This window comes from Nannospalax galili, unplaced genomic scaffold, assembly GCF_000622305.1.
Source record: "Nannospalax galili isolate Female #2095 unplaced genomic scaffold, S.galili_v1.0 scaffold1082, whole genome shotgun sequence".
Lineage (NCBI taxonomy): Eukaryota > Metazoa > Chordata > Mammalia > Rodentia > Spalacidae > Nannospalax > Nannospalax galili.
In genome coordinates this window covers 3088382-3100347 of record NW_008348580.1, presented here as the reverse complement: position 1 = coordinate 3100347, position 11966 = coordinate 3088382, and the positions used below count along the sequence as shown (strand labels likewise).

Sequence of the window (11966 nt, the reverse complement as noted above, 5' to 3'; positions counted from 1 at the left end):
TTTGCTTTCTTTACATGTCTGGTAATTTTTGACTGGATGCCAGTCATTGCAAATTTTATTTTGTTGGGTATGAGATATTTTTGTATTCCTATAAATATTCTTAAGCTTTGTTCTGGGAGCAGTTAAGTTACTTGAACTCAGTTTGATCTTTTTCAGTCTTAAAATTTAGTAGGCGGACCAAAGCCATGTTTGGCCTAGAGTTGATTGTACCCTTCTACAAGGCAAAACCCTTCGAAATGCTCAGTGTTTCATGAATTATGAGGTTTTCAAGTCTGGCTGGTGGGATAAGACCTTACTGTCAGCCCCAGAAGAGTACAATGCACTATTCATAATTCTTTATGTTCTTTCTTCAAGCTAAGGAAATTTCTTCACGTTCATGCATTGGTCAGTATGCTGCTGGTTATTTACCGAGGGCCATCTAGGCCTGCTGAGTTCTTTCTCTGAATAGTCCTCTCTCTTCTGGTGCCTTGTCTGACAAGCTCTATCTGCTTTAGTTGCTTGCACTCTTAGCTTTGTCTGTTAATCCCAGTGAATTCACCAGCCTCTCCAGAGTTCCCACTGCCAAAGCCACAGTCAGAAAACTCTTCCAAGGAAATAAGCCAGGGAAATGTTTGATTGTTCGTCATTTGCTTTGTGACTCTCAGGGGTAGCTGTCCTTCTCTACCAGATGTCCAGTGTCTCAAACGTTATAGATTCATACAGTTTTGCCTTTTGGGTTATTTTCAGTGTGATGTTAAATGTGGCCCCTGTTTCTTCTTGACCCAAAGGAGAATTCTTTATTCACTTCTGCAATTATGTGGGGCCAGATAGCTTGTGATTCCTGATGTGGGGACGCTGTTAGGACCCTCCAGTTCTCATCACCTGACAATACCTTGATTTATTTCTTGGGCATTAAATGATCATGTTCCATTATTGTGGAATTTTCTTCCCCACTTCTCACACCCATTTTACAAGTTTGATGCTAGCTGTTTTTCATATAACATTTTTATTAAGTTTTTGAGAATTTCATACATGCTTCTGATATATTTTTATGCTGTCATCTGTGAAGGTGTAGATGGATAGGGATATGGACATGGACATGGACATGGTGATGGAGATGGACATACTTAAGGGAGGATTTAAGACACCATTCATTGTGAGATGTATTCTTGTGTAAAATATGAAAGTATGTTTCTCTTAGATTCAATGAAATAGGGCATTTTGACAATAGGCTTTTTCTAACTGATTAAATATGTTGGATGGCAGTAGACCTAGGCAACTAATAAAATTTTCCAATTGAAAATGGAGAGCATTGTTTGACCTCTCCAGCATATATCCTCTGCTGTGTAGTTACTGATGGACTTAGGAGGGACGGAAAGTTGAAGAGCTTAAATATTCAGCTTCTTACTTTATGAGGTATGTTGTAAGGGCACTAAAATTGGGGTAAAGATTTCAAACATATCATCAAAATCTCAGTATTGGCAGACTTTTTATAAGTAGTCAATTTTTATTAACAGCCCTTTCATTTTAGAATAAGATTATTAACACCAGAGGGAAGATTCCCTAAAACATGGATTTATCAGCAGATCTAAAAGTGAGATAAACTCAGACATCAGATTAAGAAAACTCCCTTCTCAAAGGATTAGATTGTCACCTTTCTCTGGTTCACCAGTGAATCATTCAGAACATCCACAAGATTTGAAAATTCATCCAAAACATCCCAAGTGTAAAAGTGTGGGAAGTATATACCAGTATAAAGTTTCAAAGGAAAGCTTTGAGGTACATTCCTGGTAACAATTCTCCTGTGAAAGGCCACTTGCAACACATGTATGTGAAGTGACAGAATCCATGATTCCCACAAATAACTTGTTTATTTAACAGTGAAAGATGTTATCTAATCTCTTTCAAAGTTTTGATTAGAAACCTGGAAATGAGTTCCAAAGACTGACATCATGCATCTGTCAACAAAACAAGAATATATTAGGGCAGATGCAGTGGTTCGTGAGACTGCGCCTTTGTAGGAAAGAACACTCAAGGGAATGTGTGGAATGATGAGAGGGGACTGGTCACTTTCCCTGCCGGCCACATCACCTGCATTAGTCACTGAGGAGGCAGGGCTCTCAGTGCACCAGGTTGTTCACAAATCCTGGCTTCTAAACACCTCTCTGTGTATAACAGTGAACAGGAAGTAGAGGAATCTTTGAACCTGTCTTAAATCACTGGGAGTTTATTGTCAATGCAACAGATTTACACTTCAAAGAGTAGCTTTATCAACACGCAGAAAACAAAGCTTCGTTTTCCATTTTCTTTTTTCATTTTTTGAGCATTTCATACGTTGTCTTTACATCATTTCCAACCCTCCCACTACCCCTCCAACTCCTCCCATGTCTTCCCATTTACCCTTCTTGAATTCATGACCTTTTCTTCTGTAATTATTATTGAGTCCAATTAGTGTTGCCTATATGTAATGTGTTTAGGGATGACCACTTAGGATTGCCACATCAAGAGCATATTTCTTAAATATTGTGATATGAACAATTCATAGAGAAGAAAGGAATAGATAAACATGTTGGATATACCCTGAGTTAAACAGAATGAAACTGTTTCTTGGGTTCAGGGCCAAGTCTGGAAAACTAGTGAGAACTAATGAAAGGGCCTTGAGATTTCCCGTGAACAGGATCCATTAAACAGGACTTCCTATGGTTCCCCTTGGGTTCTTTTCTCAGGGACTGTCATGGTTGATTCCCTGGCCTCCAGTATGAAACTTAACACTAAGAGGCTTCTAAAAACTTTATAGAGGGCACAGGAGAGATGGTTTGGTGGGTAAAAGCATGGCTGTTCTTGCAGAGGACCCAGGATCCATTCCTAGCACCCACACCAATGTTAACAACCATCCTTAACTCTAGTTCTAGGGGATTCAATGTGCTCTTCTGACCTCCATTGGCATTGCTTAACACCAGTGTACCTACTACATGCACACATACATGTATTTTACATACACATAAAATAAAAATAATAAAATATTTTTAAAAGTTTATGGAATAAAGTAAAGCCTATAGAGTCAAATTTGTGTCCCCAAATATCCTTCATTATGGGTTTATCCACTGGAGCCTGGTCAACCTACCAAGAATTTCACCCTTAAACAAGACAGAACGACCCCCCACACCTCCCAGTAGCCATCAGATGCCAATACTTCTTCAGGTAGGGTTGAGGTTTCTTACCCACTTTCCATGTCTATGCTGGGATTTTTGTCAGCCAGATTTTTTAAAAGTTTTTTCCAAATATGGGTGGTATATGTGAAGAAATGTTAAATAATCATTTATGAAGCATTTACAATGTATAGAAATAGTAATGAAAACAGTTTGATCCTCAAGAACTAGAAGGATTTTGAGGGATTCAGAGCATTCTAACATTTTCCCCTCCTCTGTTCAGCCCTGCTTAGCCAAGACTCTGCCAGAAAGAAGTGCGGATTCTGATATAATGCCTCATCCTTTGAACATTATATGGGTTTTATTTTTATTTTTTAATCCAATGTAAATGTTCTAACTCAGAAAAATTTGATGGTATTTTTAAATCAAGAAGGGTGCTTTGCAATTCTTTTTTTTCTGTTTGTTTACATTTTGTTTTGTTTGTTTGTTTTTTTGAGACAGAGTCTCACTATGTAGCTGCAACTGGCCTGGACTCACTGTGTAGACCAGGCTGGCCTCAATCTTACAGAGATCTGTCTGCCTCTTTCTCCTGAGTTTTGGAATTAAAGGCTTATGCCACCTTGTCCGAACCTATAAAATCCATTTTTTAATATATCAAAATTCATATTTTCTGGAACTGTGGAGATGGCTCAGCAGTTAAAACCATGAGAACCAGTTCTTGTACCCATGTTGGACAGCTCGTAACTACCTGTAACTCTAGCTCTAGGGGTCAGACACCCTCTTCTGGCCTCAGTCACCAATTATGCACATAGCCCCATGTGGACACACACACACACACACACACACACACACTCACACACACACAATTTTAAAATAAAATAAGTCTCTTTAAAAATTCATATTTTTGCCAGGTGTGGTAGTCAGGCCATTAATCCCAGCACTGGGGAGGCTGAGGCAGGCAGATCTCTGTGAGTTCAAGGCCAGCCTGGTCTATATAGCGAGTTACAGGCTAGCTGGTCTACAGGGAGACCCTGTCTCAAAACAAACAAACAAAAGTCATACTTTTTGGTCTTTTTGAGACAGGGTCTCCCCAGCTGTCCTGGAACTTGCTATGTACACCAGGCTGGCCTTGAACTCACAGAGATCTGCTGCCTCTGCCTCCCAGGTGCATATTTTTAAAAGAATAAAATCCCCTTAAGTTGAGTCACTAGCTTTTTTGACAGATTTTATTTTAAAGAAACTAGACATTTTAATCCCAAAATATTGGCTTTCACATACCAAATTTCAAATACCAAAAGAAAGTAAAATGGTCACTTTTTTTATATTTGTTGTCACTGCCTTTGTATGGGGGACAATCAATAATTTTGTGTCAGATTTGTACTTGTAAAATTTTGCTTTGTTTCTCTCTAGTGGATGACACTGTGGTTGCCATTCCCTATGGAAGTAGACATATTCGCCTTGTCTTAAAAGGACCAGATCATTTGTGTGAGTAAATCCACTATTTTCCTTAGGGGATTGGGAATTTTAGCCATCATTATTAATTTCTGTTCACGGAAGGGATTAAGGCATGAGAGAACCATGCTATAATGTGATATAAGATTTTGAATGGCTTCTGGTTACCTTTCTGCTGCCTGATGACATAGTGGACTCTATGGTCTTTAACCACCATCATCCTGAAAAATACAAACTAGATGGTCCCGGTGGGTTGCTCATGGCTGGGCACATGTTTAGTCTTCGGGACTGTCCCCTTATCTCGCTCTTCGTCCTCGATCGTCACACGTGTGTCTTTCTAATCTCAGCTCTTCTTTCTTTTTCCTCTTTCTAAAATTTACTTCTCCATTCTTTTCTTTTTTCTCTCACACTCCAAATTTTATTACTTCGTCAATCCAGAAGTATATAGAAGTGTGAAATAAACAACACTGTGACATATAAAAGATTTTTGTGAAATAATTAATTATCCTGTGTATTAAGTCAGGGTCCTCATATCTTGAGGATAAGTGGTAGGATTCAGGATTAAAGGATAACTAAAGATCAAGTGGTAGCTTGGTCCCTCCATTTAGGCAGGGTTTGTATAAGAATTGATCTTCATACCCCATCCCACCGGCCACGCCCACAGCCCCTGTCCTCCCCCCAAACCATATACTTTGTTGTCCGTATTAAGGCCCACTGTGTCAAGTCAGTGTCCCCAGATGTTCCCCTGTACAAGTCCATCCACTGAGGTGTAGTCAGCCTCTCTAGAGTCTCTTGTTTTAGGAAGATCAGCTCTTCCTCACCCACCATTCATCAGCTGCCAATGTTTCTTCAGCTAAGATTTGGGTCTGCTGTTCATTTCCCCAGTTCTATGTTGGGTTTTTGCATAAAGATGATTAAGATTGTTTGAGATATTCTGTACAAAACACACTAAAATTCAATAAAAACAAATTATTTAAAAAGAAGAGGTCAGTAAATTGAGAGAGAGTGGGGGTGGACATGTGGGGGTTGGATGGGGAGGGGGGTGCTGGAAAGGATGCAAACACAGTACTCATGTGGAAAACAAAAAGCTTAGACTACACCGGAGAGGTGGCTCAGCAGTTAAGAGCACTGATTGCTCTTACAGAGGACCCGGGTTTGATTCCCAGCATCCACATGGCGGCTAACAACTGTCAGTCACCCCAGTTCCAGGGGATCCGACACCCTCTTCTGACCCCCAAAGACATTGCACTACATGGGGTGTTCTTATACATTTTATACACATGCAGGCCATACAATCATACACATAACATAAAAACAAATGAAAGTGGGTGGGGGCATGGATGGGGAGGGGTCCTAAATTTGACTCAGAACTGTTGTATAAAATGTACAAAATCTCTATAAAAAATTTTTTTAAAGCTTAGACTATTAGGAAAAAAAAAAAAGAAAGAAAGAATTTATCTTCAGTCCTGCCAAGGCAGCAACACAGCCACATCTTTTCCATTACTGATTAGTCCTATTTAGACAGAGAAAAAGTATAGCCAGAAAATTAGTCTACAAACAAAGACAAAGGTGGAAGAGACTCTGCGGGCTATCCCCAAAAGTCACTTCCCCTGAAAGGCTGGACTTCAGGTGTTCCCGTGAGCACTTCTGACCTCCTCCAATCATTCCTACGTTTTCACACTTACCGTCTTTCTTCCTCCTATTCCACACACATGCTCATGAAAGAATTTAGGTAGCAAGCATTATTTTTAACAATTAACTTATAAGGGAAATCGTGCTAGGAAGATAAACAAGAGGACTAGAAATCAGAGCCTATGAAAGTTAGTACACCCTACTCTTTCCAAAATCAAATTTAAATTGATTTCATCAAAGAGGTGAGGTTTGAAAGGTCATATGGAGTAAAGAAATAACTGAGATTCAGTTTATGCAAAACAAGAAACACTAATAAGTCAACCTCATATGGATCCAAGATTGTTTTTCTAATCCTAAATATCCCTATAAGATACAGTGTTCATATGTCCAAAGATAATAGATGTATGTATGTACACTTATGCCATTCAGATGATTTACTTTTCCCCTTGAGATCTAGACAGAATTGATTTCTAGCATACAAACCATACTCCAAAGCAGGCTTTTTGTTTTTCAGTGACAGAGACTAAAATAAAATATTCAGGCCAAGCTCATCACCACATGGGGAATGATTCCTTATTGCAGAAAAAATACACCAAATAGGGGACTGGAGAGATGGCTCAGTGGTTAAGAGCACTGGCTGTTCTTGTAGAGGACCTGGGCTCAATTCCCAGCACCCACATAGTAGCTAATAACCATTGGTAACTTCAGTTTGAAGGTATCTGATGCCCTCCCTATTCTGTCTCCCATGGGCACTGCACGAAATGGGTGCACTTACACATGCAGGCATAACACTCATACACATAAAATAAAAATAAAGAAATAAATAAAATTTAAAAAAATACTTTAAGCAAACTTTTATTTTTTATCAATATTGGTCTCCCATATTTCCTAGTTACATGATTGCTAAGAAGCTGAATAATTAGGAGACTGAAGAAATGGTTCAGCTGGTAAAGGGCTTGCTGTGTAAGTGTGAGGCCTGAGATCAGATTCCCCAGCACTTACCCAAGAAGCCTGGTGAAGCAGCTCATGCCTGTAATTATGGCACTGGGGAGACAGAAAGGCAGATCCACGTAGCTCTCTAGCCAGCCACATAGCCAGACCAGTGGGCCCTAGGTTCAAACAAGGTGGAGGGTGATTGAGCAAGACACTTGATATTGCGTTTAACTTTCACACAGGCATACAGCCACATGCACAGGTGCAAATAAACATATATGAACACATAAAACACACAGACTCATAAAAGCTGAAGAATTGGCCTTATTTTGTTGAATTGTATTGGCTAATTAAGCTGCAAGTACCATTCACAAATGATAAAAAAGCACTATGAGAGTGCCTCCTTCCCAGCTAGGAGGGATTCTACTGATTCTATATGTGGGCCTAAATAACTTTATTTTATTTGGGAAGTTATTTCTCTGTAGCTTTTTTGTCCTTAACTTCCATAAACTAGCCCACATTGGGATCAGTCAGAACCAAGATATACAGCCAGGATTTTTCCAAGACCGAGTTAATTCATATTTCATGACCGGAATGCAAGGCCTTGTGAAGAGTGGAGCCTGGGCCAAGGAGACTCAGCATTGATGCTGATTCACCAATGGCCCCTTACTGTGTCCTATGTTCTCCTGTGAGGCCCCGTCTTCGTGATCACGAAATTTTATATACTGTACAGAAAGGATCCCACAGATTTCTCCTGAAGGAGAGGTTCAGTGCATTGCACTGAACCCCCATGTTTTCTACCTATTTGTATTCTTTATAGTAGAGCACTCAAAATAGGCCATATCGAGAATAATAGAATACAAATAATTTAGGTATTTTAGCACCTCCTGGGACTTCAGAATTACTTTTAACCCAGAAGACCAGTCTGTGAAATATGAAAGAATAAAGCCATTCTGGTTAAAACTGGGGTGAAAGACCCAGACCCTTGGCCAAACACTCATTTTTCTCCTGAAGAGCCTGCCGAAAGCAACAGTTCATATGCAGCTTTTAGAAACCATTTCCCTGAGTCCAGCGCTCTTTCTTCATGTGGGCTACTATTACTCTAAATCAATTCTCAATCACAACTTAGTTCTCTCTGATATACACTGTCATACTCATTCTCAACATTCTCTGATTTCTTGCAACAAAAGATGCTTCATAGATCGTGTCACTGGCCAGGTTCAGATTTGGATGCTCCAGGATCAATTTCTTTCTGTCTTAAGCATTTGTAAAATACACATATGTGCATGAAGTTGATTATCAAAAGTGATTATGAAGAGAGGGGACTCAAAATACAGCACCTGTCCTTGAACTACTTTAGTTTCTTCAATTAGAACAACAAGATATATAAGCAACAGAAAGTATAAAAAGGCCTTGGTTCACGGACAGGAAGTCACACAAATGCTGACGCAACACAGGTGTATCTGGATCTCAAAGAGAAAGAGAAAAACACCTGGAGAGTACGATATGGCAAGGGCAACCAGGGCAGACATCAGTAAGATGTGTGTGAGAAATGTTACACCCAAAAGAATTGGGTTACAGGGAAGTGGGATGCCCAAATGAGGTCACTGGAAAGTCAAAGGGTTTTTTATGGACAGGGAGTCATGGATGCTTAGCCAATGAGTTTTGGCATAATTTTATATGCAACGTAATCACCTATGTGACAGAGCAATGCTTCTGTGTCTTAGTTATATCATAATGTCAAACTCCTCTGACATACCTCAACCTCATTCTATAAAATGTGCTCAAAGTGCAATCTGTGGTGGCCTATCTGCCTCTCCTTTTCATGCATTTGATCATATAGATCTGGAAACCAAGACGCTCCAGGGGACTAAAGGTGAAAACAGTCTAAGCTCTACAGGCAATTTTCTTGTGGACAATTCTACAGTGGACTTCCAGAAACTTCCAGACAAAGAGATACTGAGAATGGCTGGGCCACTGACAGCAGATTTCATCATCAAGGTGAGCCCATTTGGTATCTTAGAATCGAGCTCATATCCAAACTGATGGCACTTATAATTTCTCAAGAAAAGAGAGACTTTAGTTTTTATATATTTTGGAAAGCCATTTTTTAACCCATTTATTAATTCAAAAGTGTTAATCTAGCTATAGCTTGGACTTTATAAGAATATATGATTTTTAAAGGAGTATCTATATATTTTTTTAATTAAATGGCCTCACTTGCACAGCCATCGTATCTATCTTTAGTTGGAGGATGTAAATTGTTTGTTAAAAAAATATAAGGTATCCTCAATAAAAGAGAAATACAGGCTGATGGTCTGTAGACTTGGCCAACTAGCCGTCTTCCAATAGTAGAGTCTGTTTTCTCTCATGCTGGCTTGAGGACTGACTTGCTTCCTTCTAACAGAGCTGCCCCACTCTTCAGGGTAATAGAAAACACATTGCTGGAAGCAGCGTGCACATTCTATTGGAAAAATGCACACACTGTGAGAACACTTGGGAATCACAATAAAATAAAACATTTTTTTTTCAGTAGGTCAGGAGGACTTGAAGGGTTTCAGCTGCAAAGCTGTAAAATTTGTAATCTTTCCAGAAATCCATAAATTTTTTCATCATGGGACCTGGAGCCAAAGGACTTTGATTTAAGCAAAGATTTGGTGACCCCGTGGCAGTTGGAAGTAAGAATGAATATAGGTAAATGTGATAGGCAACGAGGTTGAATGAAGAAGTGTTCTAGAATACAGTCCTTTGTCTCCATCTGTATGGTAGCTCCTTTTAATCCAATCCAGATGCTGGCCACGTGAATATGAACAAGAAGGCACAAACTACTAGAGATAGCTCAAAGATCTAGTAAAACATATTATATCTTAATTCTCTGAAACCCTTAGAGTACTGTTGAATAGACAATAGACCATGCATAGTAATTTCCTTAGTGGCCTTGAAACAGTTTCCATACTGAAAGTATTAAATTGAATTCAAGTAATACTGTGCACCTTGAATATTTCATGGCATCATCTAGCATTCTATCTAGTTATTCACTGCATATCAGCCCTGGATATTCTATAAGCACAGTGAGGTCGGTATATTCCAAATTGAACTGAAGCGGACCCAAGGACCTGCAAAGTCTTCTTTCATTGTTTTTCTTTTGTCTCCATCGTTTAAAACTTTTTATTAATTACTTTTAGTTAGCACTTAAAACAATGGGTTTCGTTTAGACATTTTCACACCTATGGTGCCCTTTGCATGTTGCTGAGCACTCCCCTTCCCCAGCCCTCCTTCCCTCTCCTGCTTGGCTCCTTCCCCAGTCCCAAGTAGTCCTCTTTGTGCTAATGTGGCATAATGTGCACATGGATGGCTATGAATGAATATTTAAGTCTAGGTTCTCTATGAATACTTTGCTTCTCTCCAATCTCTTTCTTTAGATAAGAAGTCTACTGTCTATCCAAGCATGTGGGAAACCTTTGGGTCCCCTGGCTTCTCCTCTTCAGACACTAAGCTGTGCTCTCTTTCCATAGTCTTAGGACTGGTCTTTCATCCCGGCTGCCTTTGCTTCGATTTAGGCCTTTGCCTTTTCTTGAACGAGCGAATACTGTGGATTCAGAATTGTTTTTCTAGCCTCTGATCCCTTTTCTACATTACCTTCATAATTCGTTTTCCAAAATCATGGGTCCTTTTGGGAATCCTTTATAGACCTACGCCTCCACTCCCTTTGAGGTTAAGCTGAGAATCAGCTCCTTTGGTGATCTGCATTCTCCCTCCCTTTCCACCCCCTCTTTTGACTTGGCCCCGTCTGTTCCAGCGACTGAGACTGCGGGTCCCCCATACTTTCCCTCTCATAGGCTTCGAATAATACAGTGGTCCCTACCTGGAATGGTCCTTTCTTTTCCTCTCTGGCACCTTCACTAACTCTCATTTGTCCTTGAGCATTTCTTCCTGGAAAAAGCATTCTGTGAGTTTTCCCCACATTTGTTTGTTTTCATCTCCCCATCTCTAGAGGGAAGAGTCTGCACTGTCTTAATTTCTTAATAGGAGCGAACCATAAAGCATGAAAGAGTGCTGAGAGATCCGCAACTTTTCACCTCTCAGACAGCAATAGTTTCATAATAACAGATGATGATTTTTATTTTATCTACCATGAAATTTAGCTTCAGGAAAGTTCTACCCATGGTAAACTGGGACTAGGAATCCTACTTCCTTTCCTCCGGCCCAGAACTCATTTCAGTTTTCTATAGTGCTGCCAGAAATGTATTATTTTCTTCTAAGGTTTTGTTACAAAACATCTGGAGTCAAATGAATGCAAAGTTACTATAAATTAGATTATGTAAAAGTTGTAATATATGCTCTGAAAATGAGCCAGATAATTCAAGAAATACATAAAAAAGAGAAAATTGCCCTTTTATCAGTTAATCACAAAAAATAAATTTGTTTCTTCAATAAAAGACCTAAAAGTAAAAGATTACAAGTTCATTATCATTTTCCAGATTTTGCTGTTAAAAAATGAGTTACACAGTATGTAATTCAACCTCTAATAGTCAAAACTGAGTCTCTTCTGCATTGTGTACTTTGATCAAGCAAATGCCTTATAGGTTTAAAAGACAGTGTATTTAGGCCTCAAACCAGTTCACATTAATGAACTTCATTGGAAACTCTGAGCTCTTCTTCACAATTATTCCAATTAACATGCATACTGTATTTTTTTGTTTTTTTAATTTATTATTATTTTTTTACATTTAGTAACCACATGATTAGAAGAAGCATTTCATTACAGCTTTAACATATTCAGTAACTCACACTCCAGACCAAGGATACACCTCTTTCAAA

General features: G+C 39.2%; 1 protein-coding gene across 9 annotated transcripts in view; it reads left to right on the top strand.

Moving 5' to 3' along the window:
* The window catches only part of Adamtsl1 (ADAMTS like 1), a 429521-nt gene that overhangs the window by 182999 nt on the left and 234556 nt on the right, over positions 1-11966 (top strand). For 8 of the 9 annotated variants that reach the window (XM_008845544.2, XM_029569590.1, XM_029569588.1 and 5 more), the window contains exons 6-7: positions 4539-4613; positions 8989-9146. In XM_008845544.2, the coding sequence (XP_008843766.1) occupies positions 4539-4613; positions 8989-9146 (233 nt within the window). The remainder of the gene's footprint in view (positions 1-4538; positions 4614-8988; positions 9147-11966) is intronic. The other variant, XM_029569591.1, reaches the window with a different exon arrangement.